General features: G+C 39.2%; 1 protein-coding gene across 1 annotated transcript in view; it reads right to left on the minus strand.

The window, feature by feature from the left end:
- The window catches only part of ATP8A2 (ATPase phospholipid transporting 8A2), a 356,262-nt gene that overhangs the window by 108,715 nt on the left and 225,312 nt on the right, over window positions 1–22,235 (minus strand). Inside the window, 5 exon segments of the mRNA XM_052812677.1 lie at window positions 2,711–2,767; window positions 3,110–3,171; window positions 6,528–6,606; window positions 7,659–7,781; window positions 10,495–10,569. Coding sequence (XP_052668637.1) covers window positions 2,711–2,767; window positions 3,110–3,171; window positions 6,528–6,606; window positions 7,659–7,781; window positions 10,495–10,569 — 396 coding nt within the window.

Consider the following 22,235-nt stretch of genomic DNA (forward strand, 5'->3'; position numbering starts at 1 on the left):
GACAATTCATGTCAAGATTCTGACTAAAATAAAGCCTTGCCACAGTGAGCAACTGTAGTGCTCAGCTTCCCAGAAAACAAGTACTGCAAGGTTGCTGCAAGAACTCATCTTTAAGGAAAGCCAGCCCCAGGCAAAGGCAGAACAGCACCAGCACCGCTTTCCCAAAGGACATGACACCTTCTCTTGAGCCACACGGCCTTCCTTCCAAACAAGTCGACAGAAGGCTCTGGATAGCTTGGACTGATGCTTCCAAGTTGCAAAATCCTACAGACTTTATGATTAAAACCAGTAATGATAAAAGCAAGCAGGGAAACCAATCCAAGACACAGTCTTATTTTTTAAGAGGTATATTTATGCTATTGAAATGACATTGGTTTTTTTGTCTCCTTCCCGATTTTCTTCCCTGTCTGCTGGTAGGACAGTTTGAGTTTTGCAGCTTTTCACCTTGCCCTTTCCAGCTCAGCAAAGACTTTGCTCATTTAATGCTGTCTATCTTCTCTCATGGCTGTCCCAATCATGTCTTTATCTCAGGCTTGCACCTGCCTGAATTGCTTCTCTACCTTTAAAAGAGCTTCTGCTTTCAGGAAGAGCCCTTCTTGCCCTGCTTGAAAATGTTCCTTATACTCTCACCCCACCAACCTTTGCACCGTTGATTCTCCACTGATCTCTGTCATTTACCCCTGGAGAATTCATGTACAAAGCAGAAGTGAGTCCATCAGATGTGTTAAATGAATGAGAGTCAGAAAAAAGAAATCAAGGCTCTCACACAAAAACTAGACACACTAAGGCTATCCTCTGCATCCTATTTACCTGAAATAGTTCATAAAGCATGGTAAAGCAGTGAAGAAAGCTGTAAGTGTTTGGGAAAAAGGCTAGTGCAGTGTTCCAGATAGGTAACACATAACATGAAGCTGCTTCACACAGCTCCAACATGCGGATTTTGTTATGCAGCACGTTATCACTTTTACGGAAGCCTTTCTTTCCACACTACCTACGGGATATACCAGGCTCCCAACCACTTCGAATCTGCATTATTTATTTAAAGCTTTCAGCTAAACCCATCATGTTCTCCCAAGTGGCAGCATCCCTCTCACTCTCAAGAACAAATTGCATGTAACCAATCCACTTGATGATGGAGAAGAGGCTTAACTCAATGTTGTACATTTAATACTCTTCAAGTAACCTAAAGATTCTCTATGTGTTGATTCGCTCACAGCTGAAACAATAACTGTAATCAACATCAGATTCCAAGATGATGAGAGTCACTGGTCCAAGCAATGGGACAGGAATTAGAAATGTATATAGAAAAACGCTGATTCTAAACACAATGACTTTTTCATGCATAACAATAATTTCTCCATAAAATGCCAGTGTTAAAGAAAACTGAGATCTGCTAAACGTTATGGTATCTTTTAAAATAAATTTTAGATAATAGGGGATCATAATTATCCCCAAGTGACTGGAAAGACACCAATTACCCAGGGAAGGGGAGAGAGGAGGAACCATCAAATAATTCACAACATAACAGGATCTAAACAGGCTCACGTGCCTCCAATGCAGACTTGGATACATCCTCTTCTAGTGCATGAGGGATTAATTTAAGTATTTTTGCATTTTAAAATGTTGGTACACAACACAGAACTTATGCATAAGCAACAGCAAAAAAAGAACAGATTTTATTTTCAGATGAGAGAATGAGGCAGAGAATATTAGCATCTCCCTAATAATTAAATAGCCTATACAGATAGTATTTCATCTTTAAAATTCAGAACAGACATCAGCTCATTAATCTTAACAATTCCTCTGGGAGGAATGAAAGAAAACATTTCACAACTAACAGAAGCAATGAGGTTAGGAGATTTAAGCCAAGCCCCTCAAAGAAACTGCTAAACTAAGAATACGAGAGTCCTCAAAACAGCTTGGTCTTGAGGGCAGCGTCTTAGTATGTCATGAAAACTAGATTCCCGTAAGGCATCTCATGGGGGGGGAGAAACAGGGACTCCATCAAAATCAAAAGATTAGCGTTTCAGAGGAGCTGGGGGAAAGAAGGGGAGAAAGGTGTCAAAGGTTGATCACACAGGAACCTTCCTACCCCCCATATTCTTTAGAGGTCACTACCCTGCCGGATTCTGACACCTGTCAGTAACAGAGCTCGCTCTCACTGCAAGTAAATGTCTCAATCTAGGAATCAACATAACCATTTGACTAACACCCTTATTACACTAAGCTTCCAAACAAAAAAATCTCATCCAATGTGAAGTCACCAGTGCTTTTTACTAGCTTCAAAGACGTTTTCAAAGCCCAGTTGTTTATCTATGCGCAGACACCTTTCATTCCCTCTTGCATTGATTTTTAAAGGGGCTACAGAGTACAAAGATGATGTTCTTGATCTATTTCCTTAAGCAATTACAGTAGTATGTTGATTTCATGCAAGATTTACTCAATTTTAAATAGGTACATTGGCAATATACTTCTAGCATTCCCTTCCTACTTCTGACAGGCTGCCCTTTTTCATCACACATACCATGTGATCTACGAGTTCATTCTCCTCTCACATCCAGTGCTTACAGAGCTTTGCAACTTATGCTGACAAGAAAGATCCAATTAAAACACTAAAGCCTCAAATGATTTTTAGTACTTCTTTTCTGTATTAATACTCATTGGGGAGGAAGGTGTTCTAATAAAATAAGATATACTGGAAAGTACTTACTCTAGTCCACGCAGTTGTTTCTAAGCCAGCTTTCAGACAAACAGTGACTACAACATACTGCAAGGAAAAAAGAAAGAGACACCTTCAGTACTAGCACTCTCAAATTCAAAGGTGTTCACGGCCCGATCTCCCCTTTACACCTAAAAAGTTACTACCACTTAGGTACCAACCCAGGACCTTGGCAGTGTGGGATGGGGGAAGGACAGAGCAGAAGATATTGTTGGTGCATGTCTGGAAAAAAAAAAAAATTAAAAAAGAAGGAGGGAAATCATGCAGCCAGCATAAGTTTGATTTTATTTTACTTGTACACTTTCTTCTGGTTTACATCATTTTCTGATGGTATAAAAAAACTGTAAAGAAATTCTACCATTCAAAAATTGCTAGGATACACAAACTTACAGTGTAAACTATGTTTCCAACAAATAAATAGTCAATTCCCTGGCCATTTGTGAATACTGCATCTGAAAAGAAAAAAAGAAAAATTATCACATTTGTTATCAGTTTATTAACAGAATGGATGAAATAACAAGGAGATTTTCAGCAGAAAATAACTGGTGCCAACCTTGCCTTTCAGAACATTTAAGAGCACTTTTAGAAACTGTGACATAATGGTAATGCAGAAGTTGTGGTAAGCCAGGACTGAGACACGATGCTTGGATAGAGCATATATCCATAGTCCTGGTTGCCAGAAGCCATTCTAGCAAAATGGGAAGTGTTTGCCAGACCCTAACGTGTAATTTGCCCGTAAGAGCTGAGGTATGTCAGCGTCACTTGTTCTGTCACCATCTGTTCTGTACTACTTATTGACACCTTTAACAAATCCCATTATTTGCTGTGCCTGTGAAGAAAAAGCCTGTAAAACACCAGCTGATTTGTGGTGAAATAGAACTGAAATAAGAAAAGCCGCAAAGGTTCCATCTCTAAAGGACACGTGTAACATCTAAAATATCTCACTGGAGGTTAATTCTGTACCTGAGCAGCATTCAGTCTACGCACCCTTGCCCTAGTCAAGCGTGCGCAAGGGTAAGTACATGTTAATCTATCGTTTGAAAGTGCCAACCGTGGCAATACTTCAAATGTCTGTTTAGTCTTTCTTAGTGTTGTTGAATAAAACCGGAACACCATGAAAGCACATTCGACAGCCACGCTAATGCCAAATGAACTTGTACTCACAGGAGCTTTCAAGCATTACTCAAGCATGATAAGTAGTGCTGTTTTCACAGGTTTTAAGACAACTGCTAGAGAAATACACAAACAGCAGGGATAAAAAAGGCTTAAGATAAAACCTTGGACCTGTTCCTAAACACACACTGCCTAGCACAGTGCTTCTACTACAAGGGTACCATTTTGCTAGATTTATTTGCAAAACTGGATCTGACATTCTTAAACTAGGGTCATCTACTTAGTTAACTACGTTCCTGTAACATAGGTCTCCAGGATCAGTAAGTTATTAAGTCTACAGAGAAGAGTCCCTGACACCCTGACCTCTGTGGTGAAGACTTTGCTCGGCTTATGGGTAAAAGGACTATATATTTAGTCAGTGCAGTTACTCCAAGCTACTTGTTATGTTTTTCTTCTACAATGGCTGGATGTGGTTGTCTCCAAAGAACTGACAGTTTGTGAATGTTCTCCAGAGGTTGCTGCTTCTATACCCCTGCTTTCTTTTCTCTTTGAAACCCCAACTACTAAGAAACAGCACCGGATAGACTAGTCACTAACATTGCAACAGGAGCTAAAGCCTGAGACAGCTTGGTTAGGAATTGGTTTGTTTCTAGCCACTGGCATCTCTATCAGCCCAACTCCTCCCCTGGTACTCTGTGGCTTTGGGTATTTACCACGTCATTCACAAATACACATCAAGTTTTAACAGCCACTTCGCTCTTTCCTCTAGTGTCAATGAAAAAGGTGAAGAGCACCAGAGAACTGAGCCTTCCATGTCCAGTGAACCCTGCTGATGCCAGAAGTCTCAGTTTATTAAGAAAAAGGCATGCCTAAATACATATTGGTTTTGATAGATCTAGAATAAACTGACCTAATGACTTTGCTGATATATTGTTCTAGTGCAACAACACAGTGCATATTTAAATAATTGAATAATTTTGGTGTAAATCTCAATTTTTTTAAAGTTACATTTTACTGCATGAAGTTAATGCCTTTCTCCAGTGATTTCCATGACCTTCCACTTTGGGAGGCTAAGCAGTCCTGAAAGGAATGATATTTCTGTTAATGAGAACAGCAGGACGCTCAGTGAACATTCATTTCTAAAGCCATACAAGTGCCCATTCACAGACTATATGCACTTCACATTCTAAGGAACTCGAGAGGTTAAAAAACATCCCAATGTGAGTGGCGCATTTTTGTCTCTAGCACTGAAATCCCTTTTTCACTTGGAAATACAAAGAAACTTGAAAATTCAATATTCATTGCTCTTCGGAAAGCAAACTAAACAACCCATTCAAAGGAACTCAGAAAGTTACCATTTAAGCGGGTGAGTATTCCAGTCTTATTTTAATTGTTGAAATTAAAATTACATTATCTATTTAGAAATTAGTTAGAAAAACATTTATGGAAGACTAAAACAAAACCTGTATTTTTCTTTAACTGTAACCACTACAGACATCAGCCTAAAATTTCTGAAGCGGGATTTAAAGAAGAGCTATTCGAGATTAACATTTCACATAAATATTTTTACGTGAAACAGAACAACAAAAACCCTCAAATCAAAACAAAAAACAATCAAGCATGAAAACCCTCTCCCCAAAACTGAACCAAGCTCCCAGCCCACATATGGAGGAAAGGGAAGTCCCTTTCTTGTCTTGTCCATCAGACAACATGTGAAGCCGCCACTGTGGATACGATACTGACACTTTACTCAGTCAGGTAGAGGAACACGAACCTGCCTCCCACAAGTATCTTTAACATCATGCCTCTGATGTGAGCATTCATCTTCTCTCCCTTTCCATTTTCTTTCACCTCCTCCCCAATTAATCCATCCTGGAGCTGAGAAGGTTGTCCTGAAATTAGTGTTTTCCAGGAAGGAGTTCCAGTTTTGAAAAATTCATTATTTTAGATAAATACTATTCGCCCCTGCCCCAAAATTCCTCATCTGATCTAGTCCTATTTCTTACAACAGTAAAAGAACAGATTTCCCATGGTTCTTCCTGCCCACACAACTATATTGCAAAGCTAGGTAGGAACCATATGGGATTTACTGTTCCCTGAAATACCACGTAGTTGCATTACCTTTCATGGAAAGCAAGATTTAATAAGCCTAATTTGTACAAGAAAAAGTCTCATTTCCCTAATATCTCTGACTCTTAATGTGGTCTACTTCCATTCCAGCCAATTAATTTTTTCCACAGACTTCAACAGTAGTGAAATCTCTCTATTTTATCCTTCATTTTACAGTACTGTGTTATGGAATGGGAAAGGTCCAAAAAGATATAAAGCAAATGGTTGTAATACAGCTGCTGTAAGAACATTATACAGTAAAAAGTTTAGATCTCAACCCACTACCAAAAAAAAAAAAAAAAAAAAGGCATTTTACAGAACATTATTCACTATTCGACTAAGACTTTTTGGCAAAGCAGCAGTTTAATTTTTCACGTGTTAAACTCACTATATGAACAATAATTATGTTAATTGGAATAAGTTCTGAAAGCCACTAGATAACTAGCCAAGTTCAGCAGCTACAGCCTATTGAGCTGTCTGTCAGCATTATTTTCTTGGGACTTGTCACGACCTCCTGTTCTGCAAACACACTGGCTCTCTGAGACTGAACATCAGTTACTGACATAAGAAATAATGAAGCCTTTACCATGCTCCAGCACTTTCAGTGGAAACCAGAAGAGAATGATGGAATGGATCAGGGCATTGATGCAGTGACCCCAGAACACCTGAGGGAAAACAAACCAAGTTGTCAGTGAAGTCCAAAACTCTTGACCTCTCTCTAACTCCTAACAAACATTTCATTGTGTAGTTAAAAGTCACACAATGTTTGTCCTGAAGTGAAATACCTAAACTTCTGCAGGACCTATTTGCTCCTACAATTTCTGCTCTTTCACAAGAAAACACTGGTCCAGTTGGATGGTTTTATTCTAACAACTTAAAATACAGGCAAGCATGCTTGCAATTTAAGATCTTTATCAAAATACAGCAAACAGATGGAGTCACCCTTCTTTAACTACCTCAAAGAACTATATTAAAAGATTGATTCAGTACTATGACATGTTCTATTTTCTTTTAACGGGCAAATACTTTGTGCCCCACAATGTTTCACTTACAGATAACGCTGTTTTGCACAAACTAGAGCTTTACGTACTCTACGATTTCCTCTCTAAAAAAATCAATCGTACAGCTTCCTCGATTCAGAAGTACATTTAGATGTGCCTGTTATGGAATAACGACAGAATTGCAAATGATGGCGTTTTCCAGCTTTAAATAGCAAAAGGAAGCAAAATGTGTTCTTCAAAACTCAAAGTCCAAATAAACCAATTCAAATTTTATTTTCCAAAAGAACTATGGGAATAGAGCTATACTATTTGTGAAAAAGCCCTCTAGTAGAGAACATTATGACAATTTGTATATTAAATAAAATCCAGGTCATGTTATCTAGTTCCTGTTAAAGTGGTAAACTCACCATTTATCAGTAGTTGTGAATTGAAAAGTCATACTCTGATACAAATCTTACTTTGAATTGAAATTTATGGATATTTCAGGACAGGTTTCAGTTGAAGCCATAGCAGAAAATCCTTATTTAAAAAAAAGGACTTTTTTTTTTTAATAAAAAATTTAATCCCTTGAAAAGAACAGGGAGGCAGAATAATCTTAACCTCAGTGGCTAGCATAAAGCAGAAGTAACAGTGGGGAATAAGTTATTTTCTAAAGAGAAGGACCTGGAAAATCAGAATGCGTATGGTTATTCTTAAAGAAACAGACTTTTCCTTACCCTTGTGTTGAACCCATCTGCATTTTGAGTAATTTTGTATAGCTGTGGAAATCTAAGCATACTATCTTGAGTACACGATCGTTCAAAAATTCCCAGAGTAAAGGGTGGCAGCGCTGTGAAAATCTGCAAGGAAAGCAAATACTAATTAAAAGCAGCTATTACTTTTAAGTGGATCTCAGATAATATTTCAGTATCTAGACAATAGCAAAATTCCCACAGGCTTCAGTGAAGACATATTACCCACTAGCATGTTATTTGACATAATTTTCCAATCTCCAAACAAGTCCAAACATGAATTTCAGCAATTCATAACTCTCAAATATTGACTTATGAACAAAAGAAACATGAAAGAAAATTCGGACTATTAACTAATTAGCTTAAACCCAAGAAGTTAAGCATCATTAGCTTCTGATGCACCAGCTAATCTAGCGAGGGTAAAACACATCAGACTGCAAAGGAAAGACAACACGTCCTTTTTCAAAAAAGCCTTGTGGGAATGGGTTCAAATATACCTGCAGTTGTAGCCATAATTAAATATGTAATATGCTTAACCAAAGCTAAGTTTACAGGCAACGCAAGTGTGGAAATCACATTAAAAAAAAAAATCTACTGAAAGACAAGGGCCATTCTGTATTATGGTACTTTGGGGATTCTCCAGGCAGGCATGAACTGATAGGAAGACATTAACTGCAGTATGTGTCTGTGCTATGGGTAGACGCTTAGATGACCAAGCTTCGGAAGCTTTCCAGGAGAGGCAGCAGGACACTTTGCCAGAAGCAGAGTAAATTAGCCTCTGCTGAGTCCCACATTGCTGCTCTTAAAGTGTTTCCAGGATCTGAGGCAGCTCATTTAAAGCCAGCTTGGGTAGCCATGTTTCTTGCAGTCTGCAGTGCAGGCACAGAGTGAAAATACCAGTGTGCATGCCTGAACGCTAAACTTCATTCACTTCCTTTTACATCAACAGTTTATATCGGAAAAATCATTTCTAATCCTATACAAACATGTATTTTTAACAGTTTGAGAGGTGTTCTTGAAGTTAAGAAGCAGCTTGAAGTTATGTACTGTTCCTAGCACGTAGGCATGTTTGCAAAAGTTGGGCTGTGGTTCCCACCAGCAGCGAGAGGCAGTCAGGGAGTAGACAAAAGAGCAACACAAAGGACTAGACACTAGTGAGAATCAATAATTACATCCCCAGATCCAATGGGGAACGTGCTGCTTTTGCTCATAAAGTGATAAACCAGATGGTTAAAATAGCAGCAGGCTAGGGGTAGGGAACTGAAACTAAGACCACTGGTCCAATATACTTCAAAAAAGGGCATGTTCTCATACAGCTTTAAAGGTACTTCCCCAGGTTTCCCATGCTTATAGGGGCATTTACACTCTCACTTGAATAAATCTTCTAGTGGTTTTGTTTATGAAGGTAAACCTCCAGTATGAACCAGTGCAAAAGCAGGAATTACAATGCTCCGATGGTTTCCTATACTTAATATTTTAGTGAGACTACTAATGAAATAAACGGTTAATCAGCAGAGAAAAGAATGACAGAGCTAAATCCACTTAAAAATCTAACCCCTTCAAATTGTGGAAGTCCCTAATATCCCACTAGCACTTGATTCTTCATGAGTCCATGCGACCAGTTCTAATTTTAGAAAATACCGACCTTATAAAACAAGGGTTAGTTTCTACATCACTGATTCTAGAAGGTAAGTTTCATCCATGAGCTTTATGTAAGGTAGGTAGATCCATCAAATCAGGTTTAAAGATAATAGATGTAAATATCTGAACACAAATGACACAAACTGAGTAACAGTCAGGAAATTAGGGTGAAGAGAATCAAGGGAGTGGAAAATCCCTGAATAAGTATCTTCCACAGAGAATATGAAATCTTATGGAATATGAGGGTTTGTGCCATCATTTTTAAGATTAACGTGACAGAAGTTAAGTGTTTCTATTAATACCACTCAGTGATAACTTGCTGGCTTTTTCTGTATTACCATATATTTGGAATGAGTCTTCTTAAAGAAAAAAAAAAATTAAACTTCCTCCCTTCGAAGAGAAAGGCAAAGGATTTTTCAACACTAACAAAGCATCCTAGTGGCTCAGAAATCCAGACACCAGGCCACTCATCAGTAACATTACAAAGGTACACTGTTGAAAACACCAGAACAGGTCTATGGTATGCTATGGAACTTGGTCCCAGAGATCCTCCAGACTTCAATATTATTGATTAAATAATATTACTGATTCAAGTGATAAAGTCATGTGGCACAGTGCGGGACTCTGCAGAGCGCAGCAAAAATCAGAAATCACTCCTGGACTGACACATCCTGCTCTTGGTTCAAGTGAAAAATGATGGTGACACAGCGATGCTACTTCCCGTTCTGTATTTAACGTAGCATAGGTCAACCCAAAACATCTGCATGACACTTCTCTGAGCATCTGTTACAGGGTTTGAGGAAAAAAAGCCAAACCAAAACTCAAAGACGAAGACACTGTATCTATTTTGAACATGAACAGTCAGCAAAATATTCAGTATAAAAGACTGAATATGCTTTCGAAGAGGAAATTAAATTCCCATCTAAAAGCTGCAGAGTTTTATGGAAGTTATGTTAGGCCAAACGTGTATTTCCAAGGCATTTTCCGAAATTTATTTCTGCGATCAAAACACTATCCAAAATGAATTATTTTTTTCCTACCTCAGAGTGGATCCAAAATGGATTTTACAAATGAACTCACCTTTCCCGACATACATCCAAAACAGTTACCTGTGAGAAATGGGACAACAAAATAACATAGAAGTCCCAAGCACTCTCAAGTCAAAACATGTAGCACTTACCACATTATACAGACCAATGCACCACCGCTCAAATAAGATCTGCCCAGAAAATCCATTAACGAAAGCAAACCAAAGCTGAAACAAAGACAAGTTACAAGAAGCTTTAGATTACTACTGCAGTACATGTTTCCATTTACAGTAAGGGAGAAGGATGTGGAACACAGACCACTATCTGGAGACAGCTGCTTGTCATGCTCTAAAAATAATTATCAGCAGTGCCAGGCAGTTACTCTCTTCTAAAGTCTTACATTTTAAATAGTGCCAGAGTACTGCTTATTTAAAATAAAATACTCAGGTGATGGAGCAATTTGCTGTATTTGCATCATTACTCTAAAAAAACAAATGGCCTCAAACTATTTCAAAATCCTTATTGCTGGCAAATTAACATGCTTGAAGCCAGAAGCCAACCTCATTTCCATCATGGTTGGCAAAGACCAGAATTTTCAAGGTAAGCATGTTTTGATGGATGCTGTGCTTCACTTGTGTCCTATTTTTACAGTCCCAGAATTACAGCGATACCAACTTATCAGTTCAATAATCATATTATGATTTCGTTGTCTGTATGATGTAAATATCACTGTTTAATAAACTATCAATTTAATAATTAAACATTGGAAGAGGTCGCCCAAAGAGGCTGTGGAGTCTCCATCCTTTTACAAGTTTAGAAAACCCAACTGGGCAAGCCCTGAACAACCTGGTTTGAATTCACTGTTCACCCTACTTTAAGCAAGAGGTTGGACTAGATGGCCTCCAAGTTACCTTCCAACTAAGGGGATTCTGTAATGCCACAATCCCAGGAAACCACTGTTAGCTGCACTGCATCGGTAAAACTCTCTTCAGCATTTCCTTGGACCTAGCTTCCTTGAGACTACTTCTTATCTTGTTTAAGCAGCTTTTTGAAGCAAGAGCTGCTTTACTGGGTTAGAACAAAGTTTCTTAGTCAATGGGCATTGAAAGAAGCTTAGGAAAGACTGTAAGAAAGAAGGGAAAGAATCATCTTTTCCCAAGTAAACTGGAAGAATAATCAGCAGTTTAAGGGCATCCTGAAACAGTTTGCACATCAATCATTGCACTTAATAGATAACAAAGCATTTCTGTGAATTTGTGGCTGTAGTCCCTTTTAAAAATCAACACTGTACCACAGCGCTTCATTCAAAAGTAATTCAACATTGTGTGGGGGAACACTCCCCCTCCCCACTCCCTTTCAAAATGTTTTGTCTTGCATTTAGTTTACAAGTTCACACTGCACTGGATGCACTAGGTATTGCAGAGCAGTCAAGTGATGCCCGCGCCTGTTCCCTTCTCACTGCCTCAGAGCCCATGGAACTCTGCCAAGCACCTTTTCTGACACCATTCTGTCACTCATACACAGCAGCACTCTCCTACTAGCATAATTTATTCTCTGGCTCACTTGCACAGTATTAGTGTCCTAGCAAAACACTTCAGATAACAATTAGTTAACTGTATGTCATCTGATCTCTTCTCTGCTCCCACCCAAAACGGATGTAGAATAATTAGGAAAGAAGACAAGAAAAGATAACAAGACTGCATCAAGACCTACAACTGTTTTCATAGATGCAATATCTAAACAGACTGGGACTCTTCAGCATGGGACATCAGCAACTTAAGGGAAGATTAAAGTATTTACAAGATTGACAAGAATAACAAATAGCTGTTCAAATAGGCACTGCTGCAAGATGCTAGATTAACAGGCGACACAAAAAGAAAAAGTGAAACTTTTTCACACAATACATGGTTGATCTACGGAACTGCCTGCCAGACGATGCTGTGGATGCAAAAAGCAATCAGAAAAAAAATCACAGAAGGAAAACTGGACAGCAGATGAGTCTGCCAGAGAACTACCACTGTTCACAGCAGATCAGAGACCAGGTTAGTTGGACTCTTATTCTGAACCTCTACAGCTGTTCTTACATCTGTTGTATCACTACTCTTGTTTAAATGAATCATCATTCTAATGCACTCTCACTGTTCAAGCAAGAATCAATGACACTGATATCAACTCATTTGCTTATAGATATGCCTTGCACAGTAGGCCAGCTATTTAAACTTATTTCCTACAATTTTTTAAACTTTCAGCTGCTCCTGCTAGTAGGGAGTTTCTATCACTTTCACCCTACATTATTCTGAGTTTGCACTTTTCTATACCTGCTGCTCTTCTTGCAGCTTGTAGTTTAGAAATGCCCTTGTAAGCTTTCTTAAAGGCCAGCAGTTTCATTCTATTTCCATATAGTTGAAATGCATCAACCTAGTATAAACTGCAAAACATTTCTCCAGTTTCCTAAAAAAATTTCCTCTTTCACATTGTCGGTCATGCACTAATTGAAATTAAATAAGCATTTAAGTGTTCACCTCTCCAGCTCTGTCCAGAAAAAGGACAATTCTACATCCCAACTTTTTTCATCACTTCTACTGTATTGATACCTTGAATGATCACTGCTCTCTAAATCTCACTCTAATCACTCAATTAATGGCCCAAAGTAGCATACAGACGACTCTCACACATGGAGAGTTTCAACCACTTGTATGCCTCAGCTCTTCAAATGAAAGATATGAAAGATCTTGGGCACAAAGCCTGAGGTCCCAAAAAGAAACCACAATTAATTTGGGGCTGTCAGGTAAGGAACTTGAGGGCTGCTTCTCCTAGGAAGAAACAGAGCTTTAAACAAGCATACTCCCAGATACTTAGCAATGATGATCTAGGCATTTATCATCTCCAGGCTTCTTACAATTAATTGCAATTATGAACGAGGGCATCACTCCTAGAAAACATAAATAGCTCACAAATCAGAAGCCTGTCTGCCTAGCTGGCAACCTCAGCCTGTGCTCTGCTCAGTTTTCTAGATCCCACTGGGCAAAGCAAACTTCAAAGGTTTGGTAGCAAATGTTGAGGCCTTTTATGACATTGGCTCATGCTACTTAGGAAACCATTGCTTTCTGAAACCATAGCCTCCCACAACTAGTCCTCCAGCAACAGACTGTTCTGATTTTCCATCAAGATGGTAAAACAAAGCAGCCAGACTTTCTGTAGCTGGCCCATGACTAGAAGAAAAGCCCGAAACCAGGCAAAGCTAACATCTTAGATTCACATTTCCCAACAAAAGTATTAGCAGTAATGAAGTGAAGATACAATCATATAAAACCTGGAAAAAGCAAAGCTATTAAGATGCCTCACAAAGCAGCAGACTGTCAAAGTACAAGTGAAAAATACTGCCTCAACAACCCAATTCTTCCTACTCAAGGTTCCTACTCTGCCACAATTGGGTGATGCAGAATTCATTAAAGACCCTGCTAAAACCACCTTGAGGTTAGTCAATTACTATAAGAGAATACTGAGAGGAATGCGTCTGACTGTGGTAAATAGGTATCTAGGCACCACTATCTTTAGTCTTCTGCAGCATCTTTCGACACTGAAAGAATTTTCTACAGAAAATTTTTCTCCTTATTTCAAGGCTGGTATGATTTAGATGGGCAAGAACTAACATTCAGAAAGTTCGATGTTCTGCTATTTCAAAAACCAAATTAGAGCTATTTTTCTTTTGGCAGGATCCATATAGATGAAAATTAGAAGTGAGAACACTCCCAATGCTTATGCAAGTCTGCGTGCACCACACGCTCCAAACGGAGGGCAAAAGCTGTTACAGTTACAACGCACTGTAAATAACAGCTATGGTTATCTTTTCCAGAGATTCACATTATTGAATGCCAATCAACAGAAAGAACGTTATATACTTCCGCAGTATCTTAATGTCAAGAGTAAATCAGATACTATGCGTAAAAAATACACTTCAGATTTAACACAAGCCTTAAATTGTCATGCATGGTTTAAGGACCAGCTGTGTGCAGAGAGAGTATGGTATTCGTTAAGGTCAGCAAAGGAAAAAAAAAAAAAACCAAAACAAAACACAAAACCCAAAACAAACCACACAACAAAAAAATCAAAACAACCCCTCCACCTCAATGTTCCTGTTAACAAAATGCACTAAATGTATTTGAAGTTGCAACAACCCATGCTTGACTCAGACTTGGTAAGCTGGTAGGAATACTTGCCAAGTCTGCCTGGCTTGCCAAGCTCCAGGGGTTTGCAGGGCTCAACTCCAGTACTGCTATGAACAAATGGACCCAAAAGTTATTAAACTGCCTTTCTGGCTGGAAAAAAGAAACCTTTTCACTTTAACTATTACCTGACTGCCAAAAAGCTGGAAAAGCTTATTTCTAACTCAGCTACAAAATATATATATTTTTCTCCCAAGGAACAAGAGGTCCAATTTAAATGTAAAGAAATTCAGACCCAAGGCTGAAATCTGGGTTGATATATTGCTGCGCTTTATTATAGCAGATATTGCAAAGATCTGAAACCAGGAGGTATTGTGCACAAAGAAAGCGAAACATGTTGTAGCCCATGTCTCCTGCCTTGAAGTGTGGCCGTATTCTTTAAATAAAAAAACCCACTGCTGAAACACTTGATGCCAGCTGTGATGTGGGCACTTCGCCACTAGAGAAGGCGGAGGGGGTGCGGCAATCAGACTGCTGCCTCCTTCCAGAGGTCAACAAAAGCCAACAGATGGTAATACTTGGTTAATATTGACTTGACCTGCAGGCAAACTGAGGATCTCGAGGTAAAACAGTTCCGCACTGCCATTTTGAGCCACACAGCCCATCCACCTGCTCTAGAGTATCTTCTGAGAAAAGATCAAGTATTATTTTCAAAAAAATATTCCCACTTGAGCAAGTTGGAAGGCAGTTTTAATTGCATTATTGCTTCATGCATAATTACCACAACATTAATGCCTGAAATAGCAGGAACTAATTTATTTAAGTGCTCTAAGGCACTGGGATGGCAAATCATCTATTCTAAATGTGTATATTTATGAAGTCTTGATAATAGACAGCTTAATGAGTACTAGAAATGTTTTCCCAATGCTGCTAAAGGGCACAGAAAGCTAATGTAGTCAGGGTATCAACAACTGCCACAGGCACCAATTATAGCCAGACTAGATGCCTTTACTATTCAGAAATGAGTTAAATTCTCAAAATATCCTCTCTCAGCACACACACATTTTGCATGTCCTTACCAAATAGGCTCATTTACAGTTTGCCTAATAAAGCAGGTTTGTGTGTCTCCCATGCAGTTCATTAATAATGCATCCCGATTAAAAATCTCTCATTACAGATGTCTCTCTCAATGCCGGGCTCTTACTCCTGTCCAAATGCACACAGCCTTAAAATAATCCCTTCATTAGAGAATGTACAGCACCAATTTTATAATATAGGTAAAGAGCTTTATTAATAAGAATTGACAGGGTAGGCATGGCTGCCTGAGACTCACTTGATTTGCCAAAGAACATTTCCCTTGCTCCTCTTATTCCCCCCACTGTTATTAACTCTTTGCTGAAAACAGACTGATGTTTTTCAATTGAAAAGCATTTGCTCTAGGTTTGTGCACCCCAAACAACTGCCCATTTAAGCTTAAAAATCATCTCCCATCTTCTCCCCAAGTGTTAGCAATTATTTTTAAAGTTTCATGCTGCTTTTGTCTCATTAAAAGCCCCCTATGCATTTACTGCAAAGCTTGATCAGATAAACAGATATCAAAACAACCAATACAAGAGAGATTTCCTGGCCTTAAATACTAATTTATTAACTAAGCCTGAACAGTTGTTATTTCTTCTATTGCTGACTACAGATAGTTTATATGTCAGCATACTAAAGAGCACAGTTTTATCAGCTTTGTCTTTCTCTTACAGAAGAGGCATATGCAGAAAATTTGATTTCTTCCTTATACATGTTGTTTCCATGCTCCTCTTCTCTAACCGATCAACTGCTGACATCCTTCCTCCAAAGCACAGGTAGCATTCAACAGGAGAGGCAAGCACAGAGCAGAACAGAAGGGAGGGGGGGCCTGAGTGGCAAGAGGAACATCACCCCACAGTTACACAGACTAGCAATTCTTACAGTTTAAATCCTCAGAATAATTCTGAAGACCTAAAAATTAAATAAGAATTAGCTACCCTCTGTTTTTTTTTCTCAGTGGTTATCATTAGATAGCAATCATGTTTCTTGCCCTGGGAGTTTTGAATACTGTGGAAAGATACCACATCTGCAGATGACTCTGCAGTATACATAAAAGGACCTAGCCATTAAGACATGAGAAGATTGCCTCTTCCAGCAACATTTGACCCTGATATACTGATTAATGTGTTTAAAAAAAAACCCCAACAAAACATAGCAGGCCATGCAAACTCCTTCTCTTCACAGTGGGGTGGTGTTTTTCTTTTCTTGTGTTCCTTGGGTTACATGAACATCTAATCAGTATGCCAAATTATGCATTTAATATTTACGTCACTGGTAAAATGAACATGCAGCCCATTAGAACAAATTTAACAAAGCTCTGTAATCTGACTTTTTTTTTTTTAACCTTATGAAACCAAGTAAAGAAAGGGCAGGATATTTCTCCAGCTCTTTTGGTGTGAAGCGTTCCAGGGACTTAGTATTTCTCCAGCACACTAATTGCTGCAGAAGCAAGCCTACGATAACATGATTAGAAACGGCCCATGTTGCCAAAGGGCAGATGTACTTGCCAAAAGATGTGGTTAAACTTAGCAGTTCCTCAGAATATTTCCCTTGTAGAAATAGAGCCAGCTCTATTCCGAGTTTATTTTTCATCCTTCCTTAAGTCTTCTGGAGTATCAAGAAAGCTGACACTGCTACCCTAGGATTGTCTCATCATGTATGTATGTGACACCCTAGAGGTGACAGGACTCACATACTGACTTTTTAAAAATTAAATGGAAAAAAACAAGGCTCGGGCCAGTTCACTCAAGCCCCATGAGGATGCAGAGTTTCAGCACGCCTGCATGGTCAAAGGGGTCCAAACCACAGCTAGAGCAAGACTATCAAGACTGATGACACTGGGAAGTCTCCCATCGTTATCCTACAAAGCCAGCAGAGCATCCTGCTCTGGCTGGAAGTCAGGCCGAGAAGGCTGGAAGACGCCAGCCAAGAGGAAACGAGGCAGGAGCTTGTTGGCTACATCCTCCTCCCATCCCTTCTTGAGGAGTGAGGTGGGCTCAGCTGCTTGGTTGGCAAGCTGGAAACATCATGCCAGGCCACTGTCTGCTGCCGAGCAATGGAAACTCATGCCATGAACTCCCAGGACCACCAGCCTTCTTATGCAAAACAAACACTACTGGTAACACTCCTTTCTTGAGCAAAAAAAGAACAGCTGTAAAGAAAGGTTTCCATCGATGTGGAAGACATGCTTATGCACACAGCAGCAGTGACTGCAGTGTTGGAGACAATTCAGTAATGTTAACATTTTGAGGGTTTTTTGGTGGTTTTTTTTTTGCCTCCCAGATTTGACTAATCAACTTCTTGAACTGCCCTTGAGTAGTAGCACATCACTGTGGAACTAAGAAGTACAATATGATTATTAATAGCTTGGCATGTATTAATGAGAAGTTATGGTATCTCCTCAGCATGTAATCACTCCAGACTGGTCTTGATACAACTTTCACAACTGTGTAATTGATCCACATCTCGCATAAAAAGATAAGGACTTGCTATTACATGGTTTTAAATGACCTGCTGGCTTCTCTGAAGCTAAGTGGTATCTTTAACCAACGATAAAGTAATAGAAGAGCTTTGGGTTTGTTATTCTTAATTTGTTCTCTAGTACTGAAATAAATGGATAAAAAAAGACATAAGTTTAACTATTTATATTATCAGGTAAGGGAACATCGACAGTTTCACACAGCTTATCCACCTGCAATTAGGCCAAGCACTTAGAATCCAGTATCAAAAATTGCATCAGAAAGCAAGAAAAGCAGTATTTGAAATAGAAGTTTAGGGAACTGTGGGAAAAAAAAAAAGAGGATGCTACTACTATTACACAAGTAAGGACAATGAAAGAGAAGAAAAACACAGAAACAGCTACAGAAAAGATCAACAGGCCAGCAAGTCTGGTACTGGATGTACAAGCAGAAGGAAAGCCAACAAAACACACAGCGCTTCATGAGTGAAGCCTGATAATGCCACGAGTCAAAAGTGAGGCTAAACCCAGCAAGACTCTTCACACCTGGGATGGGCACTAAAGCTCACTGCAGCCTAAATAAAGCACATCAGAGACCTGTAACAACAAAATGTTTCAACACCCCTCATACCAGAACAAGAGCATACAGAGACCAGAAGCTTTAACACAAATCTGCCCCAGAAATTAGCACACAAAATGCAAAAAAACCCCCCCAACATTGTGTGCATTTGGGAAGGGGAGAGTAGAAATGTCAAAAACCAGTATCTAAATACCCACATTGGGACCCTATAGCTTTGTGGAGCTGTATCTCTGTGGGACACTGGTGGAATACACCTGGTCCCACTCAAGCTGGAGGTGGCCTTACTGTAACACATTCTGTCACGTACATGTATGTACATGCCCTGAAGTGACTAACAAGCAATCTGTTTCTCTAAAGTCATGGTATCCTGTTTTTACCTCCACTTAGCTGAAAGAAAACAAAATCCCAAACCCAGACCTCATTTGTGTAGTACCCTGGGATGGCATCACAAGAACATACAGCAAAGATTTCTTTGAATCTAGAAGCACTAACCCTTTAGGGGTAGAGGTTATCAGGATGGAGGAAGACAGAATTGAATTAGAAAAGGGACTGTGTAGAATGCTGTAATTTGTTAAGAAAACGGTACTACTTTTTTTGCTCTTAGTTTGCTGCTTCCCACGGCATTATGGAGCTGGCTGTTTCCATTAGCCTATATATAGCTTAATGTAGCAGGGAGTTCCCAATCCACATACAAATGCATTCGCTTATACCTGCATACAGTACAAAGGGCACTAGGATAAAAAGTGATAAGGAGATCAGTATTTACTAACGTAGCTAAAATACAATTGTTCATTCTTATTTCTTGGATATGAACCTACGCAATGTTTATAGTAATCAAAACTATTTTAAGATTACCAAGGACCAAATGCATTCCAAGAACTGACTGAATAAAGCTGATGGTGACCAAGACCCTGACTGTCACTATTCAGCTCCTATTTTACAGGACACTTCACTTCAATCCTTTCCCTTCTTACTTTTATTTGCAGAAGTCCCTTATGTTACACTTACAAATGCAGGTTCACAGATTTTGCTTTTCTTGTCACCACATAAAGGAATCCTTCCGCAGAGCTGCTGAATTAAGTGTAATAGGAGCAGTTCTGTAGCAAGGTCATTTTAGGTCTGGAAACGCAGTCCCCTTAGGATTCCCTATTATAGCTACATGAACTGCCTGGTTCCCCTTCTATTTTCCCCTGTTCCTCCCTATGAAATAAAATTCAGTCTCTCTCAGCCCTTGCATTAAGCTACTTTTATCCAGGAAGTTTATATAAAGTTTTCTGACAACTTGGAACCCAAGGAAAAGAGCAAAATTAGCAACAAAAAAGCCAGACCACTACAGAAACTGCAGCTCATCTTCTGTCATACTGACAAGAGTAAACCCTTCCAGTGGTTAATCCCAGGAGCAGCCCATGCTTCTCATTTACCCACACCTCTATTAGCATTGCAGCACAGAGACAGCATTCTAGCACAAAACTACCAGGACACATGATGCAATTGAAAAAGCTCCCTAGTACTTATCATACATTTGCTCCATTTTTATTTATTAACACAACCATTTTCTTGGTCAGTGGGACAATCTAAAAATAGACAGAACTTACCATTTTCTTTTTTACACAGCTGCTTTTAAACATGCTACCCCTTCCCTAAAGGCTCCAAGACTAGTTCACAAAAGGTCTCTCCCCTGCTTTCCTTGCCACTTCTCTCATGTGGAAAATACACACAACATTGGTAATTTAAATCTAAACACATTCCTTTACATGCTGGCAAAAGCTAAAAGACTTGGATCCTAAACATCTTTCGCCAAAATATGCAGCACATAGTAAGCACGTGCAATCATTTCACTGGTAAATTACTTATTGATGTAGTTCTCACTAAAGAAATAATGTTTGAACTTCTTTCAGAAGGCGGTTAGCTTGCTTTCACTGCAATACATACAAAGAAATTCTTGGTGTGCCTTTAAAGCGTTTGCCGTATCTTCTGATAGAGCTGTGTACAAAGACAAATCAAAGTAGCTAGGAAAAATACCTTAGACAAGAAAAACCTAGAAGTTCTTACACAGGAGCAATGCATTCACGTGATTCCTGAATTCAATCCAAGATTTCATTACGTGGCTTTGGGAGGGTATTATACACTCACTCACTACACCAAGCAAGCAGCAGAGACTGCTGCTTTTTATGAATGACTCTCCCAAAAAGGCTGGGTAGTAAAGGAGACACTATGGCAGACTGACGATGCTTGCTGTAAACCGGTTCTTAAGTTTCACAGCATTTTGCAAATGAGTTTTTAACCAGAGCAAGCTAACTCGCACCACCCCCTTCCTGCTGGGAAAACCCTTAATGACAAATGACTGCCAAATTGCCTCTGAACACAGGCCAGGGATATACCTCTGGTTTCTGTAGCTTTTAACCAACTTCCACAAAAACACAGTAAGACATAAGCGGTTACACACAATGAAAATCCAAGGTGGCACCTGAGGCGACACTCACAGGAATAAGGTCTACAAATGAGGTTTCAGCTTAGGCAATTCTCTAAGCAGCAACTCTGAGAATATGTATCTGTCATCTTTTACACAACATAGAACAAAAAATTATGAAGAAAAACTAACCACAAGCTTACTTGAAAATTAGGCAAATTCATATGAACTGTAAAAACTCTTATTTATATAAGATCCCAAAGTTATTTCAGAAAGTCGGTTTATATCCTGAGTAGAATTTCCACAAACTAACTACAGTAAAGAGCACTAGTGTTGCTAACTTTTAATACAGCAGACAGTGGGAGGCAGGGAAACATGCACAGAAAGCATCCCTACCACGATTGACTTGATCTACACAGAACAGCATGACTCCAGCTGCTGTACAAGTTCCTTCTAGTCCTCCAACAGTAGTTGTACTTCAGAAATAGACTCAGGTGTGGAAGAGCACCTAAAGAGTGCAAGACAGATGTTTTCCATTGGCAAGCCAAATGAATTAAATGCAGAGGAGATACATATTTACTCCCTCTTAATAAAATTTTGCGACAGTGACCTCTTCAGAACACAGCAGAGGCTCCAAAAGACATTGTTCTCTACAAAAGCCATGTATTATATGAAAATTTGTCCAACTAAATCATAGTAACCATTTTCCCCCTATTGCATTCTCCCCTCATTCCAGATAGGAACACCATAAATCTTTAGAAAAGTAGTTCTCCTTAGTGCAGAATGTAGCCATTTAACACCTGAGTTAAGACACACTAAGACCTTTAAAAAAAAAAAAAAAAAAAAAAGAGAGAGAACCAGCACAGCACTATGTAAATTGAAGGCAACCAGGAAATAAGAAGAGTCATCAGCTGTATGGGGAGATTTCTGTTCAAGTCATATGCATTACCATTTCTTTTCTCCTTGGAAGCAGGTACCGGCCCTCATAAGATCTTGGTTACTGGAGAAAGTGCTCAGCTCTCTGAAGGAGCATCTCAATTTCAGAAAGAACTGCAGATGCTAACTTTGTGTAAGAGTATCAGGACAGTCATACCCATTCAGGCCAATGCCTCACCCCAGCTAGTTGCCCACCGTTAACAGTGCACGCATGCCAAGCCCTAGGGAAGAGTATTAACCAGCCAATTTCCAGGTACTCACCCAGT

This window comes from Harpia harpyja, chromosome 17 (genome assembly GCF_026419915.1).
Source record: "Harpia harpyja isolate bHarHar1 chromosome 17, bHarHar1 primary haplotype, whole genome shotgun sequence".
NCBI lineage: Eukaryota > Metazoa > Chordata > Aves > Accipitriformes > Accipitridae > Harpia > Harpia harpyja.